The sequence below is a fragment of the Diabrotica virgifera genome, chromosome 1 (genome assembly GCF_917563875.1).
Source record: "Diabrotica virgifera virgifera chromosome 1, PGI_DIABVI_V3a".
In the NCBI taxonomy this organism is placed as follows: Eukaryota; Metazoa; Arthropoda; class Insecta; order Coleoptera; family Chrysomelidae; genus Diabrotica; species Diabrotica virgifera.
Window position 1 is genome coordinate 177,488,106 of NC_065443.1, and position 20,750 is coordinate 177,508,855.

The 20,750-nt window shown below is 34.0% G+C and overlaps 2 protein-coding genes across 3 annotated transcripts in view; both read left to right on the plus strand.

Annotated features, from left to right (window-relative positions):
• The window catches only part of LOC126881647 (plasmanylethanolamine desaturase), a 749,932-nt gene that overhangs the window by 574,771 nt on the left and 154,411 nt on the right, over positions 1-20,750 (plus strand). The gene's annotated exons all lie outside the window — the stretch shown is intronic.
• Positions 587-3,141, plus strand: LOC126881640 (tigger transposable element-derived protein 4-like). The gene is made up of 2 exons (XM_050646017.1): positions 587-749; positions 1,337-3,141. The coding sequence occupies exon 2, from the start codon at positions 1,337-1,339 to the stop codon at positions 3,110-3,112; it is 1,776 nt and encodes a 591-aa protein (XP_050501974.1). The 5' UTR covers positions 587-749; the 3' UTR covers positions 3,113-3,141.

Consider the following 20,750-nt stretch of genomic DNA (forward strand, 5'->3'; position numbering starts at 1 on the left):
TAAGTAAATTAAATGAAAATATAAAATGAATTTTTCAAACAAATATTTTAAGTCGGTATGAGAAATTTTAATTTAACAGATGAAATCAAATAAACACAATTCAACTCGTAAAATATTTAGACCCTTGCTTGGTAATCCAGCTGAACAGGTAAAGAACCTACCTTTTATGTAGTTTATAATCTGAGAGGATGGAATATTTTACCAAAATATTCCATCCTCTAAGTTTACAATAGACCTTTTCTACCTGTCCTCAAAAGATCGGTATTTTTAACTCGTGGCAACGTCGAAAAGCGGCAAAATGATGGGAAATACACATTTTTATGTGGTGGAAGTCAAAATGGTTATGAAGTGTAAAAATTTTTGTATATAATTTAAATTTTTAAAATTAAAATTTTAGAAAACTGAGAACGATACAGGGCGTTAAAAAATGCGCTCAACAAACATACACGAATTAAAATTCGAAAATGATAGTATTTCTTGGTGATGCCAAATGACTGCAACATGAAAAGATGACATAATGATAGCGGGATGTAGGGTAAGGTGGGGTAATACCGGACAGCGGGGTAATACCGGACTGCGATGTTTGTGCACGTATCGGCATATTATTGAATTTCGCGCTCATCACAGGCTGACCGTTAGACATCTGAATCTCAGTTCTCAGTTTAGTCGCTGCCACGTGCTTGCAAAGAGAGTTATCACAAAAATTACAAAATTTAGTGTGTGATTATATGAATTAACTGATTTTAAAGGTGAGTATTGACCATTTCTATTATAAGAAATTGATGAGATTACGTGCAAAGTCATAGCTTACGCAGTGTATTTTACGTATCTTTAAGTAGTTTTATTCATTACTTCCTCTAATAATTACTACCGAACATATGCATAAATATGTCGTTTAGGGGTAATGCCGGACACTGTGTCCGGCATTACCCCAGCTCCGGTTTGAACTATTTATTGTATTGGGAGATAGGTACATGCAAATACCTGCTGTTGTTTTATTATGATGGAATATTGGAAAGTGGATATAAATATAGTTAATAGGTAATAATTCATAATTACCTACATTTATAATTATTTGTCAACATTTTTTATAAATTTTTGTAGTTTTTGTTTCCCATTACAATTAAAACAAAATCTAATATAGTTTATGACATGTATGTGACATTTACATATTAATTCTTTGTAGACCTGAAGAAGATCCCATTCGTGATCAAAACATTGGCAATAAAAATAACTCAACAAACATACCTACAGTATTTATATCCAGTTTCTGCGATTCCATCATAATATTTATTATTGGATACAAAACAGTAAACACTGTTATTTTAATTTACAGATGCCGCGGAATTATAAAAGAGTCACCGAAAAAGCTTCGTGGAGAGAGGAGGAGTTGCAAAGAGCACTCCATGCTATACAGAATGGTATGTCGTTAAGAAAAGCTGCAATAAAATTTTCAATTCCAAAATCTACGTTACACGAACGACTTAAAAATGGCACTGCCCCTTCTGGACCTTCCTTGGGCCGAAAGCCAGTTTTTTCAGTTGAAGCCGAAAATGCACTTGCTGTTCAAATTAAGAAGCTGGCAAAAGTTTTTTATGGAATAACTCCCCAGGAAGTACGAAGATGTGCTTTTGGATTTACACAATCAAACAACATCCGAGTCCCCTTTAATCAAGAAAGAAAAATGGCTGGTAAAGACTGGGAAAGGGGCTTCATATCTCGTCACAATATTACGTTAAGGAAACCAGAAGCAACCAGCATTAACAGAATTACAGCTTTTAGTCGCAATGAAGTTACCATTTTTTTTAACAATTTATCCAGACTTATGGAAAAATATGCATTTTCACCCAATAAAATTTATAATTGCGATGAAACTGGGGTCACTACTGTACAACGCCCACCAAAAATATATGCAGAAAAAGGTCAGAAGCGTGTTGGATTTGTTACAAGCTGGGAAAGGGGGAAAACAACCACAGCGATGTGTGCCGTCAACGCTACAGGAACCTATATACCTCCCATGTTTATATTTGCACGCCAAAGAATGGCGTCCCATCTTCAACGAAACGGTCCCCCAGGTGCCCTTTACACATGCTCAAAAAATGGGTGGATTACAGAGGACATATTTCTTACTTGGTTACAACATTTTCAAGCATTTGTAAAAGCATCCAAAGAAGATCCAGTTCTTTTAATCATGGACAATCATAGCACTCACTGCACGTTACAAGCATATAATTTTTGTAGAGATAACGGTATTGCTGTTCTGACAATCCCTCCACATTCATCACATCGCCTTCAGCCACTCGATGTGAGCTTTTACTTTCCTCTAAAGACCGCATTCAACTCTGAATGTTCCAAATATTTGACCAGCCATCCAGGGGAGAAAATCACGCCTAGTGAGATTGCTGAATTATTTAATTTAGCATTTAGTAGAGTGGCAACCCCGGAAAAGGCTATCAAGGGATTTAAAGAGACAGGTATTTTCCCCTACAACCCTGACGTATTCACAGATGAAGATTTTGCTCCTGCAGAAGCCTTTCAATCCACTGTTTCTGATGCACTTCAAGAACCTACCCAAGCAGAAAAACTACTCAAAACAAATGAGACTACCCCTGAAAAAAATAGTAGTGTGAATGAGACAGAATTAAAAAATGTTTCCTTTGCCGAGATAATTCCTCTACCATCTTGTTCTCACGAAAATGTTGTAAAGAGACAAAATAAGGCAAACAAGCAACACTCTATTGTATTTACGTCAACACCGCTAAAAGAAGAGCTAGAAAAAAAAGAAGAGAAGAAAAATAAAAAGACAACAATCAAATCAGATAAGGCTAAAAGAAATGTATTTATGACACAGGAGGGGTCTACATTAAGACAAAAATCAAAGCGAACAAAAATTGCCTTAAACTATAAAATATGTGAAGAAGGAGAAAGTGAGATAGAGGATGATGACGATGTTAGGGACAAGAACATTACCGAAGACATTTGCATTTTGTGTGGAGAATTTGGCAAGAACAGTGAACTTTGGCTAAGATGTGTGTATTGGGGTCATTGGGCACACAAGGCATGTTCTAACTCTCCAAAAGACAAAAAATTTATTTGCGACTTTTGTTTGTAAAAGGTGTCCGTCATTACCCCAACATAGAGGGTAATAACGGACAGTGACAACTTTTTTTATATGTATATTTTTAATTTTGTATTGTAATTTTAAAAAGTTTTTTTAATCAAAATTTGTAGACTAACATGTGTTCTTCATTTTTGCTTAGGTTTCAAATTTTAATGTCGTCTAATAATAAAATAAATTCTAATTATATTTAAGTGTACGCCATTACCCCACCTTACCCTATATATATATATATATATATATATATATATAGTCTAAGTCTAAGACTGAAACTCAAAAGCGCCAATTAGCTCATCTTATTGCCCAACAACTTCCAAAACCCAGAACTTTGAAACCCACCACAGTGGTTCACAACTTTTCTGATACCCCCATTTCTACTATTGCCACTCAAGCTTTAGCAAAAGGTTTCAATTATTCTGTTACCCCAAGCCACATCCCAATTGAGACAATCATCTGTCAAACTGAAGAAGCTATCTCTCATTTACCTTCTGAAGATGCTGAAATAGTTAGACAAGACGTCGCTAGAGTTCTTAGGAACTTAAAGCCCCCCACTCCAAACATTAGTCAATCTGAGAGAAAAGCCCTGAAAGAACTTCAAGCAAATCCAGATCTAGTCATTCTTCCTGCCGATAAAGGAAACGCCACTGTCATCCTAAACACTTCGTCTTACATCGATAAGCTCTCAAATATCATTAACACCCCCGACTACAAGCCAGTTTCTAATAACCCCACAACCTATTTGGAAAAAACAACAAAAACCATCATCAATAAAACTTCTCTTCCTCTTGCCGTAAAACAAACTTTAATTCCTCGTGAAAAGTCTTCTAGAACACCTCGAATATATGGCCTACCCAAAATTCATAAACCCGATCTTCCTCTACGCCCCATTGTCAGTGCATACAACTGTCCGACACAACCTTTGGCAAAATATCTAGCCAAAACTCTTCAACCTTTCGCCGAAAATGCCTCATCTTTCGTCAAAAATTCTTTTCATTTCATCGAACTTCTCAAACAATATCCTATCTCACCCTCAGACATTCTAGTAAGTTTCGACATCGTTTCACTTTTTACTAACATTCCTATAGATGATACCCTAAATATTCTGGAAACGAAACACAGTATCCAGCAAGACCACTTATCTCTCATTAAACATTGCATGTCCAACACTTATTTCATCTTCCAAAATCAATTCTACAGACAAATAAATGGTGCCCCAATGGGCTCACCACTCTCTCCAGTAATTGCTAATATCTTTATGGAAAATTTTGAGACCCGAGCACTATCCACATCTACGCTCAAACCCACATGTTGGCTACGATATGTTGACGATACATTCGTCATTTGGCCCCACGGAAGGGATGCTTTAGCGTCTTTTCAGACCCATCTGAATGGTATACATCCCAGTATCCAGTTCACGATGGAGATGGAGACTGACTCATCCTTACCGTTTCTCGACGTTCTTATTAAGAAGAACCAATCACAAGGTTTTCATCAAAAAATTTATGGAAAACCCACCCATACCAACCGCTACTTGCATGGCAACTCTCATCACCCACCTTCTCAAATTAATTCAGTCATTAATACTCTTGTCTCCAGATCAATCCGTCTTTCCGATGATTCAAGTAGATCTACTGAACTCTCTTCTTTAAAACAAGCCCTCATCCAAAACGGTTACCGCGAAAATCACATCGATAGGAGCATCCATAAACTTCAATCTCCCGCTCAATCACAACCCAAAGAGTCAGATCCTGATCATACGAAAGCTTTTCTTCCCTATATCAAAGGTGTTACTGACAAAATCGACAGAATTCTTAAACCACGAGGAATAAAAACAGTATTTACCCCCCAACAAAAACTTTCATCTCTTGTCCGATCCGTCAAAGACAACATTCCAAATGAACAACACGGAGTTTATGAAATTCCTTGTGCAGACTGCCCCCGATCTTACATAGGACAAACCAATCGTAGAATCCAAAATAGGATTTGTGAACATTCCATATCTGTTCGCAATTCCGATTCAGTTTCAGCCCTAGGCCAACACCATCTTCATACAGGTCACAAAATTGACTTTGAACACTCCAGAACCATAGCCCCCATCCACTTCTATAAACAAAGGATTATCCGAGAAGCCATAGAAATCGAAAAACGGCCAAATTGTCTCAATAAAAGAGATGACGGCATCCGTTTACCTTCGACTTGGAGACCCCTCCTAAAGAAAACATCGTCCGCACCATCTACAAATACAATTCCCGCCGTCAAAAATCTTCGCGTCACTCCAAATAGTCTTCGCGCTAATTCCCACTCCGCCACGTCATCTACAGCCACGTCAGTCACACCAGTCCACGGTATAAATGACCGCCCCAGCGTCAGCAACAACAGTATTGCAGTGAGTAGTGAAGTAGTGAGTAGTGAGTGTAGTGTCTGGAGCCTCAGGAGACTGAGACCCCGGAAGCCCTGAAGATGACGTCAGAGAGGACGTCGAAAGCTCGGCCTAGAAACCAACGACGCGGTTCAACCCGGAAGCCTGGTGAGTTTAATATTAATTCTTTTGTTGATATTGATTTTAGCTTTAAGATTCATATATATATATATATATATATATATATATATATATATATATATATATATATATATATATATATTTATATTTATATATATATATATATATATATATATATATATATATATATATATTTATATTTATATATATATTTATATATATATATATATTTATATATATATATATATATATATATATATATATATATATATATATATATATGCTTTCTGTTGTTTTCCGGGTTTGACTCCGCGTTGAATAATTTTGGTTTTGAGAAAAACCATTATTTTGACGTCGTCAAAATAAAATTGGGTTGGTGATATTACTATTGATAATGTTAGGTGAAGTTTGGATTTGATTTGGAGTGGTATTGGAATTTGATTGGTTGTTGATGATATATCTTCTTTTTTTAATTAGAGGGTTGTAAAATTCTGGCGGATAATTACTTTTTTTCTAAAATATCTTTAACTCTTCTCAGATTTTCGGAATGGAATTGTGGGCTAGATAGCTTAATTGCTCTATCCGTTAGAGTAAATATAACACTTCTTTTATGACGCACCGGTGCGATTGTATTGTAATTTAAATATCTTCCAGACCAGACATCTTTTGTAAACCAGTTGGTAGTTATAAGTCGGTTATTGCTGTTATACTCCAAACTTAAATCGAGAAAATTAATTTTGTTGTTTTCTTCCATTTCATAAGTAAATTGAATGTTATGGTGGAAGTTATTGAAAATTTGGAGGGTATACTCGATTTCATGCTCTGGAATGCATAGTAGGCATTCATAGACATATCGTTTGTAGAAGTGTATATTGTATTTTAATTTAGAGATGACTGTTGTCTCTAATATTTCCATGACCAAGTTTGCTATTGGTGCTGATATAGACGAGCCCATAGCTACTCCAGAAATATGAGAATATTCATTTTCATGTTGAAAAAATGTTGAGCTGAGGCAGAATTTTACACCTTCTGTTTTGAAATAATTATTACATGTACTTGCGCTGGCCAATTTTTTGTGTGACACGGTGACAGGAAAATTCAGCGTGATTTATATGTTCGTTCATGGGTATTCTTTCATTTTTCCTACTGTATGTACATGTAAGATTCCCTTTTCAAATTACAACCCATTTAGTGTGATATCGTTACTTCTTCTCATACCTCGATATACTGCGTTAATGTTATATTTATAATATTTATTTACATACGTATTAACATATATTTTCTTAACTTATTTACAAATAAACTTTATATATTTACAAGCTTGAATTTGGGGTTTCATTCCTGTAACCCACACTTACCCAATTATTGGTTAGTGGGTAAGGTAATTCTGATAGTGGTGTAAAAGGCAAATAATCAATTGGCGCCTTACTCCGGTTTATTATGGATATCTAAATTTTTGGAGGTAATAGATTTTATTATAAATTTATTTTCTTATAACCACGACCAGCCTCCATCTGAGCTTAGCCGAACCACCACAGCTTAAGATTCTATTTTGGGTGAAGTTCCGGTGGCCTTGCGAACTAAATCAATTAACTATTAATAACAACGATATTGCTCATCATTGGCCACCCCCATAAGCTGTGGGACCAGTGCCGGATTTACCACTAGGCCGACTAGGCCTCGGCCTAGGGCCGCAAACAAAAGGGGGCCGCAGCGTTTTGTAAAAAAAAACTTTTTTGGTAAAAAAAATTGAATTTTTATTTTCTAAAATTAATTCAGAATTATCGCTACTGTAAATCGAGTAAAATTATTGCACATTACTTTTGTATATAAGCAATACAATCTAATTAAAATAACCAACGTTAATATAAATAGTAACGCTTGCTAGGGTATAGGAGGCTACAGGATATATACATAGAGATACAGGGTATAGTATTGCAGGTGGATTGTGGAAAGTTCTAAGATTGTGATTATTTGATGTAACCCACACTAGCATACGGCAGTGCGGGGTACGGTTCATACGGTAAACAATTTTTCAAATTAGAGACTGCTATTCTACTAAACATGTGGTACAACGTTTTGACACGAGTAGTAAAACATTGCAAAAGACTGCTGCAGACTTGAATGTGACTTGCAACATATACAAATCTCTAAAGAAGTACGTATTTAGTCTGAGAGACAACTTTGATTCCTATGAAAAAAGATTCAGAGTTGCATAAAAATGAAACCTATGTTCTTGAAATAAAAAGACGCCCGAAAAGAAAAGCTATCCATGGCGAAGACAAATAAATTGAATCCACTGAACCCCATTTTAATGGCAAAGAAGACATAAAGATTAATACATTTAATGTTGTAATTGACAGGCTTTATTCAGAATTGAATGAAAAATCCGAAGTTTCTTTCAGTCTAAATTAATAATTTCACTTATAGTCAATTTCCAATGAAATAATCAGGGGAAAGCTGCTATTTTGGCTAGAAAGTATCGAATCGACATAGATGGTTACTTTGGAGAAGAGTGTGTACAGTTCAAAGGCTTTGTTAAAGGTATATTTGATGAAGAAAGAGAACCTCATGATAAGAAGATTGCCAAACCTCCGAGGAATACACTTTTGGAGTATCTGAAACTCATTCGTGAAAAACAAGTTAACAACATTATTTCCGAATATGGACACGGTTTTGCGCATTCTACTATGCATGATAACATCTAGTGCATCTTTAGAAAGATCATTCAGGGTGTTGAAAAGAATCAAAAACTACTTGAGGAACTCGACTTCTAAAGAAGATTCTAGATTGTCTATACTACAATCACAATAAAGATGCACTAGAAATAAACAAACCAAAACACGTTGAATGTTACGAGGAGCACTCCCGAATCATGATTTACAATGTATATACAATATACATTATAAGTCCCAAATAATGATTGCCAAAGTTTATATATTGTAAATCATGAATCGGGAGTGCTCCTCGTAACATTCAACCTGTTTTGGTTTGTTTATTTCTAGTGCAACTTTATTTTGATTTTATTGTAGTTTGGCTAGTTTTGTTTAAATTGCCAAGCTTTTTCAAGCCTTTAGGCAAGCCGCACACCAAAGAAATATGAAACGAAAAACATGAAACATGAAACGTAAAACATGTTTCATGAAAATAAAACACGGCTAAACAAATATCAAAGTCCGCCTAACAATGAAACGAGTGTGATTCATGCTCATGACACATTTTTATTTTCGGAGACTTTCATAAATGGCCGGACGTATATTTGTTTAGAAGTGTTTTATTTCCATGAAACATAATTTACGTTTCATGTTTCTTTGATGTGCGGCCTGCCTTAGACAACGATTTCATTAAAGATTTTGCAGCCAAAAAATATAGAAAAGTGAATGTTTAGAGTTTAGATATGAGATTTATCATGAGTATGGAGTGCATGTCAATGTTAATCACTAATCCAACTTTATCCAAATTAAGAATATGCCATTGACCTTTTTTCAGTATAAGAGAATAATGTGAGAATTGAACGATCTACAAGTTTATTAAATTTGTTGTATTCTTAATATTTTTATTTTTCAGTACCGTAGCCATTACTATTACAGTTCATATTATTTTGCTTGTTCTTTTACTCATGTCCTTTCAACTCGGCTTTTTTAGTCTTTTGTTATCACCTGTTCTTTTCCCCCCAAATGAAACAAATGTTATTTAATTTTAACAATTAACTGCAACACTAATTTATAATAAGTATAATAGTTTTAGCAATATTAATAATTTTACAAATAACTGCTGTTTGCTAATTTTCTTATATATTTTCTATAAATACCTAATAGAACTTGTTGTTAGAGCTGTTTTGGGAGTTTGTTTAAATTTAATTACATACTCGTGAATTTATCGGGGGCCGCTCGTGGTAATTTGGCCTAGGGCCGCAAGTACCCTAAATCCGGCACTGTGTGGGACCCTAGTTACCAGCACTAAGCGGGTAACAAATTAAAGTTTGTTTTACAGCAGCAGGAAGAGAGGTTTTATTCATAATGGTTTTTGTTGTTTTTTCCAAATAGGTTGTAGGATTATTAGAAATTGGCTTGTAGTCGGGGGTGTTAATGAGATTTGAGAGCTTATCGATGTACGAAGAAGTGTTTAAAATAACAGTGGCGTTTCCCTTATCGGCAGGAAGAATGACTAGATCTGGGTTTGCTTGAAGTTCTTTCAGGGCTTTTCTCTCGGATTGGCTAATGTTTGGAGTAAGGGGCTTTGAGTTCCTAAGGATTCTAGCGACGTCTTGTCTAACTATTTCAGTATCTTCGGAAGGTAAATGAGAGATAGCTTCCTCAGTTTGACAAATGATTGTCTCAATTGGGATGTGGCTTGGGGTAACAGAATAATTGAAACCTTTTGCTAAAGCTTGAGTGGCAACAGTAGAAATAGAGGTATCAGAAAAGTTGTGAACCACTGTGGTGGGTTTAAAAGTTCTGGGTTTTGGAAGTTGTTGGGCTATTATAGATGAGCTAATTTGCGCTTTTTAGTTTCAGTCTGAGACTCGAAAGTATTTAGGGCTGTTTGTGTGTTAATACGGTCGAAACTGTCCCATAATATAGGATGTACATGAAAAGAATGAATAGATGACCAGGTATGAAAAATATGGGTGTTTTTGACTCCTAGTCTTCGTCTAGTGGAATGAATTGCTTCACGAAGAAGCGCGAAACTGGTTTTTCTAAGAATTTGGGAGATAGAAGAAGAAGAAGTATGGTGTTTGAGTTTTAGAGATTTGGGAATGACTTTATGGTCTCGACAGGCTTTAAGGAATGTTAGATTGCAAAGAAGACGAGTTTTGCGCAACAACAGATTGCTGTATGATTTAGTGAGATGGTAAAATTTCGCCCCGTAGAGGCGAATAAAATGTTCGGAAAAGTTTCCGCGGTTAATACAATGAAACTTAAAGCTAAAATCAATATCAATAAAAGAATTAATATTTAAAATAAGCTCACCAGGCTTCCGGGTTGAACTGCATCGTTGGTTTCTAGGCCAAGCTTTCGACGTCCTCTCTGACGTCATCTTCAGGACTTCCAGGGTCTCAGTCTCCTGAGGCTCCAGACACTACACTCACTACTCACTACTTCACTACTCACTGCACTACTGTGCAGTGAGTAGTGAAAAATTCTAATTTCTTTCAAACCACAAAACTGTCAAAATTCTTTTTGTAATTTATTGCTCATTATGTCATCACCATGACAACGCGAAAGGTAAGGATATTTGATTATATAAAAGTGTGCCAAAAAATCCCTTGAAAGTGTGCGAAAAAGTAAATCCCATTTAAAATACATTGTTACTTCACGCACACTTTAAACCCTTCACGCACTACTATCTACATATAATGACAGTTTTCACAAACTAAAAACTTATACATAATATGACATAGAGTAGATAAAAGTCATTTATTAATTATTAATTAATTATAGTCAGAAGAAAATTAGATCATGCACCCCTTGTTTTTTTTTATAATTGTTAACATACTAAATTACATATCCAATAATTATTGTTATCCATTAAATAGATCGATGCAGATCGGCCTTATATCGGATCCTCTACTAGTAGTCCGTTCGCTGACGGTAAAATATTGCAAAACCCATAAATTTTAAAAAACCGCTTAGATTGACATGAAATTTGGCATACACATAGGTAACATGTCAAAGAAGAAAATTGATATTGTGCCGATGTGTGCTTTTGCCATGGGGTGACTTTCACCTCGACTCGGGATGAAAAAAAATACGTTCAAAATAAGTCCGGAAATGGATTAACTAACTAATTCTAAGCAACTTTGTTCTATAGCATTTTTTTCACTTTTTTCGAGTTATTTGCGAGTAAACATGTTCATTTTTCAACAAAAAAAAAACACATTTTAACGTTTTTTTTTGCAAGTAAAAGTGTCTTTATTTCCACTATTTTAGATACAGGCACGTCTTTAGCCTTACCCATTATAATTTTCTTCTCAAAAATCGAAATGTTTTGAAAATGTCTTTAAATTTAAAACTGATAGTTTTTTTCACTCACAGTCACCACTAATATATTAATAAAAACTCACCGGAGGGACCGCAGACGTTCGGATACAATTAGCGTCTCTTTGCAAAGACAATGACGTCGACTTTGCAAAGTAACAAGACACTTACTCAACACACACACACTACACATTACACCTGACTTAGTGATAAGTTATACAATTACGTGGCTAAAGGTTCTAGTTCTAAACAAAGGCCAGAATCAGCGGAAAAACATTAATAAAACATACTACAAAGATAAAACAATACTAATCTTTCAAAAACAATACAAAAACATACAAATTCAGTTGTAAACTCCAAGCGCAAATTCACCACAATGTTATGTTGTCCATGTTATCACGTAATTTGACACAAATGACAGTTCTACAGCTGTAAACGTCAAAAAAGTAATAGTTATTTTTCTAACAAGTGCAGAAAGTCATTCTTTTCATTCATTTTCAAAAGAGACTTTCTGCAAGAGTTAGGAACAATATTTTTTCTAAGAGTCTTTAAAAAATTACCAAATCTTAATCAATTAATTTAATTAATATGAAAATACATACACAAATTAATTCTTTGACAAGGTTGTCAAACCAAACTTTCAATATAATTAGTTAGCATGACGACGATCTTGGTTTCCATGACGATGATTCAAAACGACTGTTATTGTCTACCGATTTGACTTTCGAATATTATGTCAAAATAATTTTATTTCATCGAATTGTCGCATTAATTTCATTAAAACAGGAACACAATAAGATATATTTGAAATAAAATAGTAAATAATATCTAAATATTAGTTTATTGCATGTATTATAATTACTTTAAGGCCATATTAACATATCTAAGTTAACACGCGTGCGAAAAAGTAAAAACCGCGTGCGGAAAAGTAACACGCGTGCGGAAAAGTAACACGCGTGCGGAAAAGTAACACGCGTGCGGAAAAGTGAAACTTTCTAAACTAAAATGCGTGCGCGAAAGTAGACATTTTTGCACGCTCGTAGAAAAAGTTATTAGTGACTAAATATATTGGCATACCTTAATCGTATAGCAGCATATGATTTTATTATAAAATTTTTAAACAAATTTGAAAAACTTAAAATTTTGTGACTGATCATAATAATTTGATCACCCATTGTATTAGTCCAGGTTGTATCTTAGTCGATAGGAAAAATATTCTGATTCGTTTTTTACGATCTTACCGAAATAGTATAGTTCATTAACGGATTTTGTTCCAAATTTTAAAGAACGGATTGACGTGAAATTTAGCATACACATAGAAAAAAGTGAAAAGAAAACTTTGCCCTGGGGTGAGTTTCTCCTATTCTCGGAGGTGAAAAATATACGTTCAAAATAAGTTCGGAAAAAGATAAACTGGCTTATTCTAAGCAACTTTTGTTATATAGTATTTTTTCACTTAGTTATTACTTTTATTAGTTATTACTTTTTGAGTTATTTGCGTGTCAATAATAATATGTCAATTTTTCAACAAAAAAAAACACTTTTATACAGTTTTTTTTTCCAATAGCTCAAAAAGTAAGTATGTTATCGGGAAAAACATTAAAAATATAGCTTATAAAGTAACAAAATTGATGTACGTATGAACTTTTTAGAATCAGTAGAAGCAAAGTTGTAGCTAATGTAAAACAGGAAACAGGTTCATATTCGTCAAATTTAAAAACGAATGATTTCACGTGAAATAACCAAAAAATGATAGCAACCAAAAAATGATGCACTGTTCTGAGAAAACTTATTACAACTTTTTTAAAGTTTTAAAAAAATCTTTTTTATTTCTAAAAAACTTTCTAGCATCAAAATTAAGCAACATACGCTCAAAATAAATTAGGTCCTGCTTTTGTTAAAAAAATCCGAAAAATAACCCCCTAATTGGAATCTCAAATGAAATTAATACTTACCGCTTCACAAGTTACTTAACTTATGTAATATTTATATGATCTGTAATTTCATCGGCTCAAAGGGCTTATTTTTTAAAAAAATTCGTTTTAAAGTAAAATTTTTTGAATTTTGAAAAAAATGTTTTTTTTTAAATGGTACTTTTTAAATAGTACCTTTTATGGTACTAATGGTTATTTCTTACCATAAATTAGGGATGGGAAAAACATACCGGTTTAACCCTAAAACCGGTTTTTTACTTCGCAATAACCGGTTTTACCGGTTGCTTTTTTGTCCCGGTTATAACCGGTTTTTTTCTTTTTAAAGTAAAACCGGTTATTAGGTTTTTACGGTGATTAGGATTAGGTTAGGTATTATTTTGGATCCCAATCATAATTGTTATCCTCAAGTAATTATTCCAAACAAAACCATAATTCAAATTTTATTTTATTTTATAAAATACAGAAGCAAACTGAAGGTGCAATCTCACATCAGCCAGAAACATTTATTAAGTTTTATTATAATATTTCCTTGTAAGGGTATTTGTAATCATAATATTTACATAAGAAGTGATCTGGTTGAATTAGAAGCAAACATGGGTGAATGACTTTTTCTGATTACCAAAAATAATGCTCTGACTATGAATATCGAATTACTGATTACGAATACGAATCTCCAAGAATTTCGCTACGTTTTCAAAACGATACACTCATACAGGAAGTATTAAATGAGTTAAAATTATTCTACAAATATACAAACGTGTTACAAGAAGTAATACACGTTCTTTCGATAGTACTAATTTTGATCATATTGATATCGAGGCGAATAGAGTATCGCAAACTAAAGTGTATTGTAAATGTAACTTTGTAACCTATTGGATTAAAAAAACCGAAAACCGGTTTTTCCAAATACCGGTTTTTTTTCGCCGGTTATAACCGCCAGATTAAACCGTAAGCAAAAAAACCGGTATAACCGAAAACCGGTGTTTTGTCAAAAACCGCCATCCCTAGCATAAATACTTTTTTCTTTTCTTTTTCTACCATCCTTAACAAAATCATATAGGCATGTGGTGTATACATACATACATATGTATGTATATGGATACATAACGTTTTCCATTAAAATCATAAAGTAGCAATATTGTTGTATAGAGATCAAGAATTATTATAAAATATAAAACTTAATAAATACAATTCGCATTTTTATATCAAAAGGCTGTAGAATTGCGTATAAAAGTCTCAAGGGTGTGATTTCGATGTTTGAGTTGGCGTTACGTAAGGCCGAACCACTCAATGTAATTATCATGATTTTAATTAGAAATGTAATTAGGGAGTGGTATGTTTTACAGACAGATAGGGTTTGGGCATGGTTATCCTATCTGTTAGTTATTTTTGGCACATTTCAGCGTACTATTATTTTTAGAAAATACATAACACTTCTGATTCGAGGTGTCGTTATCTTTTACCGACAATTTTTCCACATATCGATGAAAAGGTGTACTATTATTATATTTGAAGGACATGCTATTATCGAGAGATTGAGTGATTTTATGCTTTTAGTCAATTTTTTTCTTATGAATGGATTGCTTCGAATAAAGTTAACTGAATTAATATTAAAAACAAACATATACACTTAGGTACATTATATTGATTGGTGCATAAATTATTAAAATAAGTATCTTTTTCAAAATATCATCATTAGTGCAGTCACTGAAGGTTTTCACCTCCAGTTTCGAGTGAACCTTCAACAATTTTCATGAAAGTTGGTGAGTAGTTAGAAGATACCTCAAGAAACAAAAGTCGCGTGGTGCCAACTTGCGCTTTTTTCCTGGGGGTGAATGCCACCCCTTCTCGGGGGTGAAAATTATTTTATATAGCTAACTCAAATCCATAGGACAAATTCTAAGCAAAATTTGTTACATCAAGTTATTAAAATAAATCAATACTTTTTGAGTTATTATTGATCAAAGTTTTTACAAAAAAGTATTACCAATCTTGAAGATACTAAAAAATCGAATAAATTTCTTTCTTATCTATGCATTCCATTTTAAATAACGATGCATTTTATAAAATATACTTACTATATATACATAAAAATATAGAAATTATCAGTAGTAATTACACGAGAGCTCTAAAATTATCGATTTGTATCCGGAGTGACACTTTGACGGTTTTAATTTCAAAACTCGAAAGGGAGTGAAATTATGTCAAAGTGCCAAGAGGGCGAAACAAATCGATAATGTGAGCTCGAAAGTAATTCGGTAAAATTATTTCATGAATAAAGCTGTCTTTTTAAATCATTTTACCTAATATTTTATTGATATCTTCGCCTAAATATTTGCTAAACCAGTTTCTTGTTGTTCTCTGTGACAAGTTGTAAAACATTAATTGTCATTAATCTCACTGCCTATCGATAAAAGTAGTAAATAGTTATTATTATTTTACACTTGGATAATTTAACGTATGGAAAATACAAATATAAACATAGAAATCATAAAAATAATTAAAAATTTGTATAACAACACGACCACGAGAATTAAACAAGAAAACAAACTCACCGAAGGATTTCTGACAAATAAAGGGCTCAAACAAGGATGCTGCCTCTCTCCAACACTTTGTAAAATATATTTGGAACAAGCTCTTACAAATTGGAAACGAAAATTCAAGAACATGGGACTCCCACTAAATGACCATACACTATATACTCTTTGTTTCGCAGACGAATAAATATTAACAGCACAAAGCTACGATGATATCTATTACATGATAACACAGAATGCAGCAGGACTTGATACTAGAAGGAGGAGAAACAATGTGACGAATATAAATACCTGGGTATAAAAATTACGAATGGTGGAACACTGGACGGAGCCATTAAAGAACGAAATACTCAGGGCAGGAAAGCAATTACGCTCCTAAATTCAGTACTCTGGGACAAGCAGATAAACAACCAAAACAAGAAAAAGATCTATAACGCCGTAGTGAAAAGCATTATAACATACACCTGCGAAGTATGCCCTATGAATAAAAAATCAAAACGAATGTTAGAGGTCACCGAAATGGATTTCTGGAGAAGAGCTGCAGAAAGATCAACAAGAGAACATGTCACCAATGAAGGGATACGAGAAATAATGAAGGTCACACATACAATAAATGACGAAATCAACGAAATACAACTACGATGGTTTGGTCACGTACAAGTAATGCATGAAGACAGAATCCCAAAACAAGTACAAAACTGGAAACTGCAAGGTAGAAGAAGAAGAGGTAGACCGACGAAAAGTTGGCTGGCAGGAATAAACAAAGCCATGGATGAAAAAGGTCTGCAGGTAGATCAATGTGCGGACAGAGAGGAATGGCGAACGGATATCGGAAGACCGAGAACGTTGTAAACCTATAATATATATAATTTAACGTATGTATTAAAATATTTATTTACATATTTTGGAGCAAATATTAATCAGTACATCGAATAGTCAGAGAAAGACTCGCCCTGCCCACCAGTGGCGTTGGTAGGTACATCTATAATTATAATGGATTTTAATTAATTATAATAGTTGTTAAAAACTAATTTCATAGAAGTTGTGTGTGTGTGTTTAGATTTATGACCTTGGTTTGAACCAATTGGCCAGCTCAATTTTTTTTTATTTTCATAGACACAATTTGCTAATTTTAACTGATACATTATATTTTAATAATTACAAACATATATTACATACATTACATTAAAAATACATACTAATATTAAACACTATTACTAAAAATTATACTAAATCACTAATTGATATTAAAATATTTTTTTTCAGCGCTAAGACCTAAACCCGATTCAACCTAGCGGAGGTTTAGGCCTTCTTTGTGATTTTCTTTGCTTCTTTTTCTTTTTTTTATTTTGTTTTTGTTTTATTGTTTTTTAATATTTATTTTTTTATTATTAATTTTTTTTTTTGTTTTTTTTTAAATAATTTTTTTAAAATTTATATGTATAAATTTTTTTTATATATTTTTTTTGAATCTTTTTTATATATATATTTTTTTAAATATCAATTTTTATATATTTTAAGTGGTTATAAACAATTTTATACAAATTTATATTTCGTGTACATAAAATGGAATTTAAATTGATGGGGAGAGTAACACATACTGTTTGTAGATTCTTATATAACTGTTGATTCAGCATCTGGAAGTTTGCGCAATCGAAAATCACATGCTCTAATGTACCCAACTCCCCGCAAGTGCAGTTTTGAGAAGTGGCCAACCCTAGTTAATTTTTGTGAACTGGATATAAACCATGTTTGTTCCTTGCTATATTTAAGGTTTTAATGAAGTGCCGATTTGTAATGTCGTTAAACCACGGTTTTCTATAAACTTTTGGTTGGATATCATGAAATCGTATACCTTTAAGAGAGATATCATATTCCAGTTGCCATTGCTCGATTTGTTTTTGCTTAAACCATTGTCGTAGATCAGTGACTGGCATTAATGGTTCTTCTATCATTTCCCTTGTTGTAGTAGCATCCTTGGCTAGTCTATCCACTATTTCATTTCCGTTAATTCCATAATGAGCCTTAATCGAAACCAAAGAAATTTGTTTACCTGTATTCGTAAGTAACTGGATTGTTTCTAAAAATTTTATAATTACTACTGATGAAGTGCTTAATAATTTAGTTTGTACTATTGTGTCTACCGAACTTTTGCTATCTGTTAATATAATAAACTTATTCTTGTGATGGATATTAATATACCTCAAAGCTTTAAGAATTGCGATGAGCTCAGCGGTATAACTAGACATTTGATTTGAAAGTTTAAATTTTTTGGATAGATTTTCATTTGAATGGTGAAAAGGCGCATCCAGTAGAGTCAGCGAATTTGGATCCATCTGTATAAATACAATCGGACTCCGGTCATATTTTCAGAATTGTTTGCTCAACAAACGTATTTATGTGAAATTGATTAACATGTGGTTCAATATTAAGATAATAATAAGGAATTTGTAGTTATAATAGGTTATAATCACAATTATAAGAACTACAAATTCCTTATTATTATCTTAATATTGAACCACATGTTAATCAATTTAACATAAATACGTTTGTTGAGCAAACAATTCTGAAAATATGGCCGGAGTCCGATTGTATTTATACAGATAGATCCAAATTCGCTGAGTCTACTGGATGCGCCTTTTACCATTCAAATGAAAATATATCCAAAAAATTTAAACTTTCAAAGTTAAAATCAAATAATATTAGTTAATAAATTTATCTGATTTTGACTACAAGAGCGACACTACATCAAATCAGATCTCCTACAGTTCTAAATTCCACACGATGTCCCAAAATACTGTTACTAATAATTCAAATCAATCTGTGTCATATGTTTCCGTAGTGAAATCGACTCCTAGGTAATCTTAAACTATTCGACTATGTGAAGACTGTAGGTGACGCTATTAGTCCTAAACTTATCTCTTTCGCCTCCAGAATATCCAATAATCGAATCTGTATATACCTAACAAATTCAGACCTTGTTAGCGAACGGCTTCACGAGCGACAAGTTTACGCCAGCAGTAGCCGTAAAACGAACTTAAGGTTCCACGGAATGGAATAGTAATAGCCGAACTGAACCGATTACAGGACTTATGCGTAGTCGGTTCAGTTCGGCTATTCCGTTCCGCGTAATCTTAAGTTCGTTTTACGGCTACTGCTGGCGTAAACTTGTAGCTCGTAGAGCTGTAGCCTTAATAATCTTTTGAAATCGCATCCAACCCTGACAGTTGGGAACACGATCATGAATTTACGTAGATTAATTTCTCCTACTAAAAGAATAATAATCTCAAACATTCCCCTTGTATTCCACACGATCATGTAATGTAGAGAATGCTATTGTTCGTCCGCTATAACTTTTCCCATGCGTCGCGATTCATTTTCAAACAAATTAAGTCAAAACATAAAGTTAAACTAACTTCGATGTGTATATACATTTTATATACTGTATACTATATACTACACACATCGGCGTACGTTTCACTTTATGTTTTGACTTAATTTGTTTGAAAATGAATCGTAACGCATGGGAAAAGATATAGCCGATTAACAATATCAAAAATCTTGGTTTTAAACTGCCCTCTCCAATTTCATTTTTAAGAGCAGGAATACCCGGTGACGAGTATTTCCATATTTTAAATTTTAGTCGTTAGGTATAGATTTTCTCGTCCCAAGACAATTTTGAACTCCAAACTTCTTTAGTAATCCCATTTGATGGTAATAAAAATAGGATTTTCCCATCGACTGACAAAATGGAATGCTTTATATGCAAGCAAGCCGGCCACATTGCTTCAAACTGTCCAAACCCCTTCCCAAACTACAGTCATAACAACTGACCAACCAACAATACCCGAAACACTATTAGACATTCTTAAAACAATCAACAAACTACCGAAGACTCCAATGACCTGACTTAAATACCAAAACACCAAAAAAGAAACGAAGAGTGAGCTCTCCTTCGCAGAATGCTCCTACTGAATCTTCAAAACAGTCTATTAAGGATATGTACCGTCAATCTCCCGAATCATTTTGTATTCCTTTTGATAATAAGATCGCATTTATACCAACCATTGCCCTAAAGGTAGTGGCTGATTCTGTGCCGGTGCACATCCTGGCCGGAGATAGAGTCCGAATGTACCAAAGGGGCAACGGGGCAATAGGTTCAGGACCATTAGAAAGAAAGAAAAGTGTATATAGTTGTGGCAGAGGAAATGGGCAGCCGAAGTCAAGAAGGCAGTCTGGACGAAATCTGATCTCGGACGTAGTGGAATGGTGCGAGTGTCGGCATCGGCGCATCAACTACTACTTCACACAGTTCTTGACGGGGCATGGATCGTTCAGGAAATTTACCCACCATGTAGGGAAGACCGCTGACGATCTATGTCCCGAGTGTGGGGTGGTTGATGACGCGCATCATATCGTGTTCGTATGCCCTGGGAACCATGCGGGGCGTGCCGAGCTGCAGCTGGGTCAAGGATCTCCTCTAGGCGAGCCACACGAGCTAATGGACAATGCCAATAATAACAAGAAATACTTCGACCTGGTCATTGCTTTTGTCAGCAAGACAATGAAACACAAAGAAGAGAGGCGTCTGCAGACGGGATGACCACTATATGTATTTTTTAAAATGTGTTTGTGTCGTGGCGGGCAGCCAGCGTGAGGAGAACCCTTTACATCCAAACC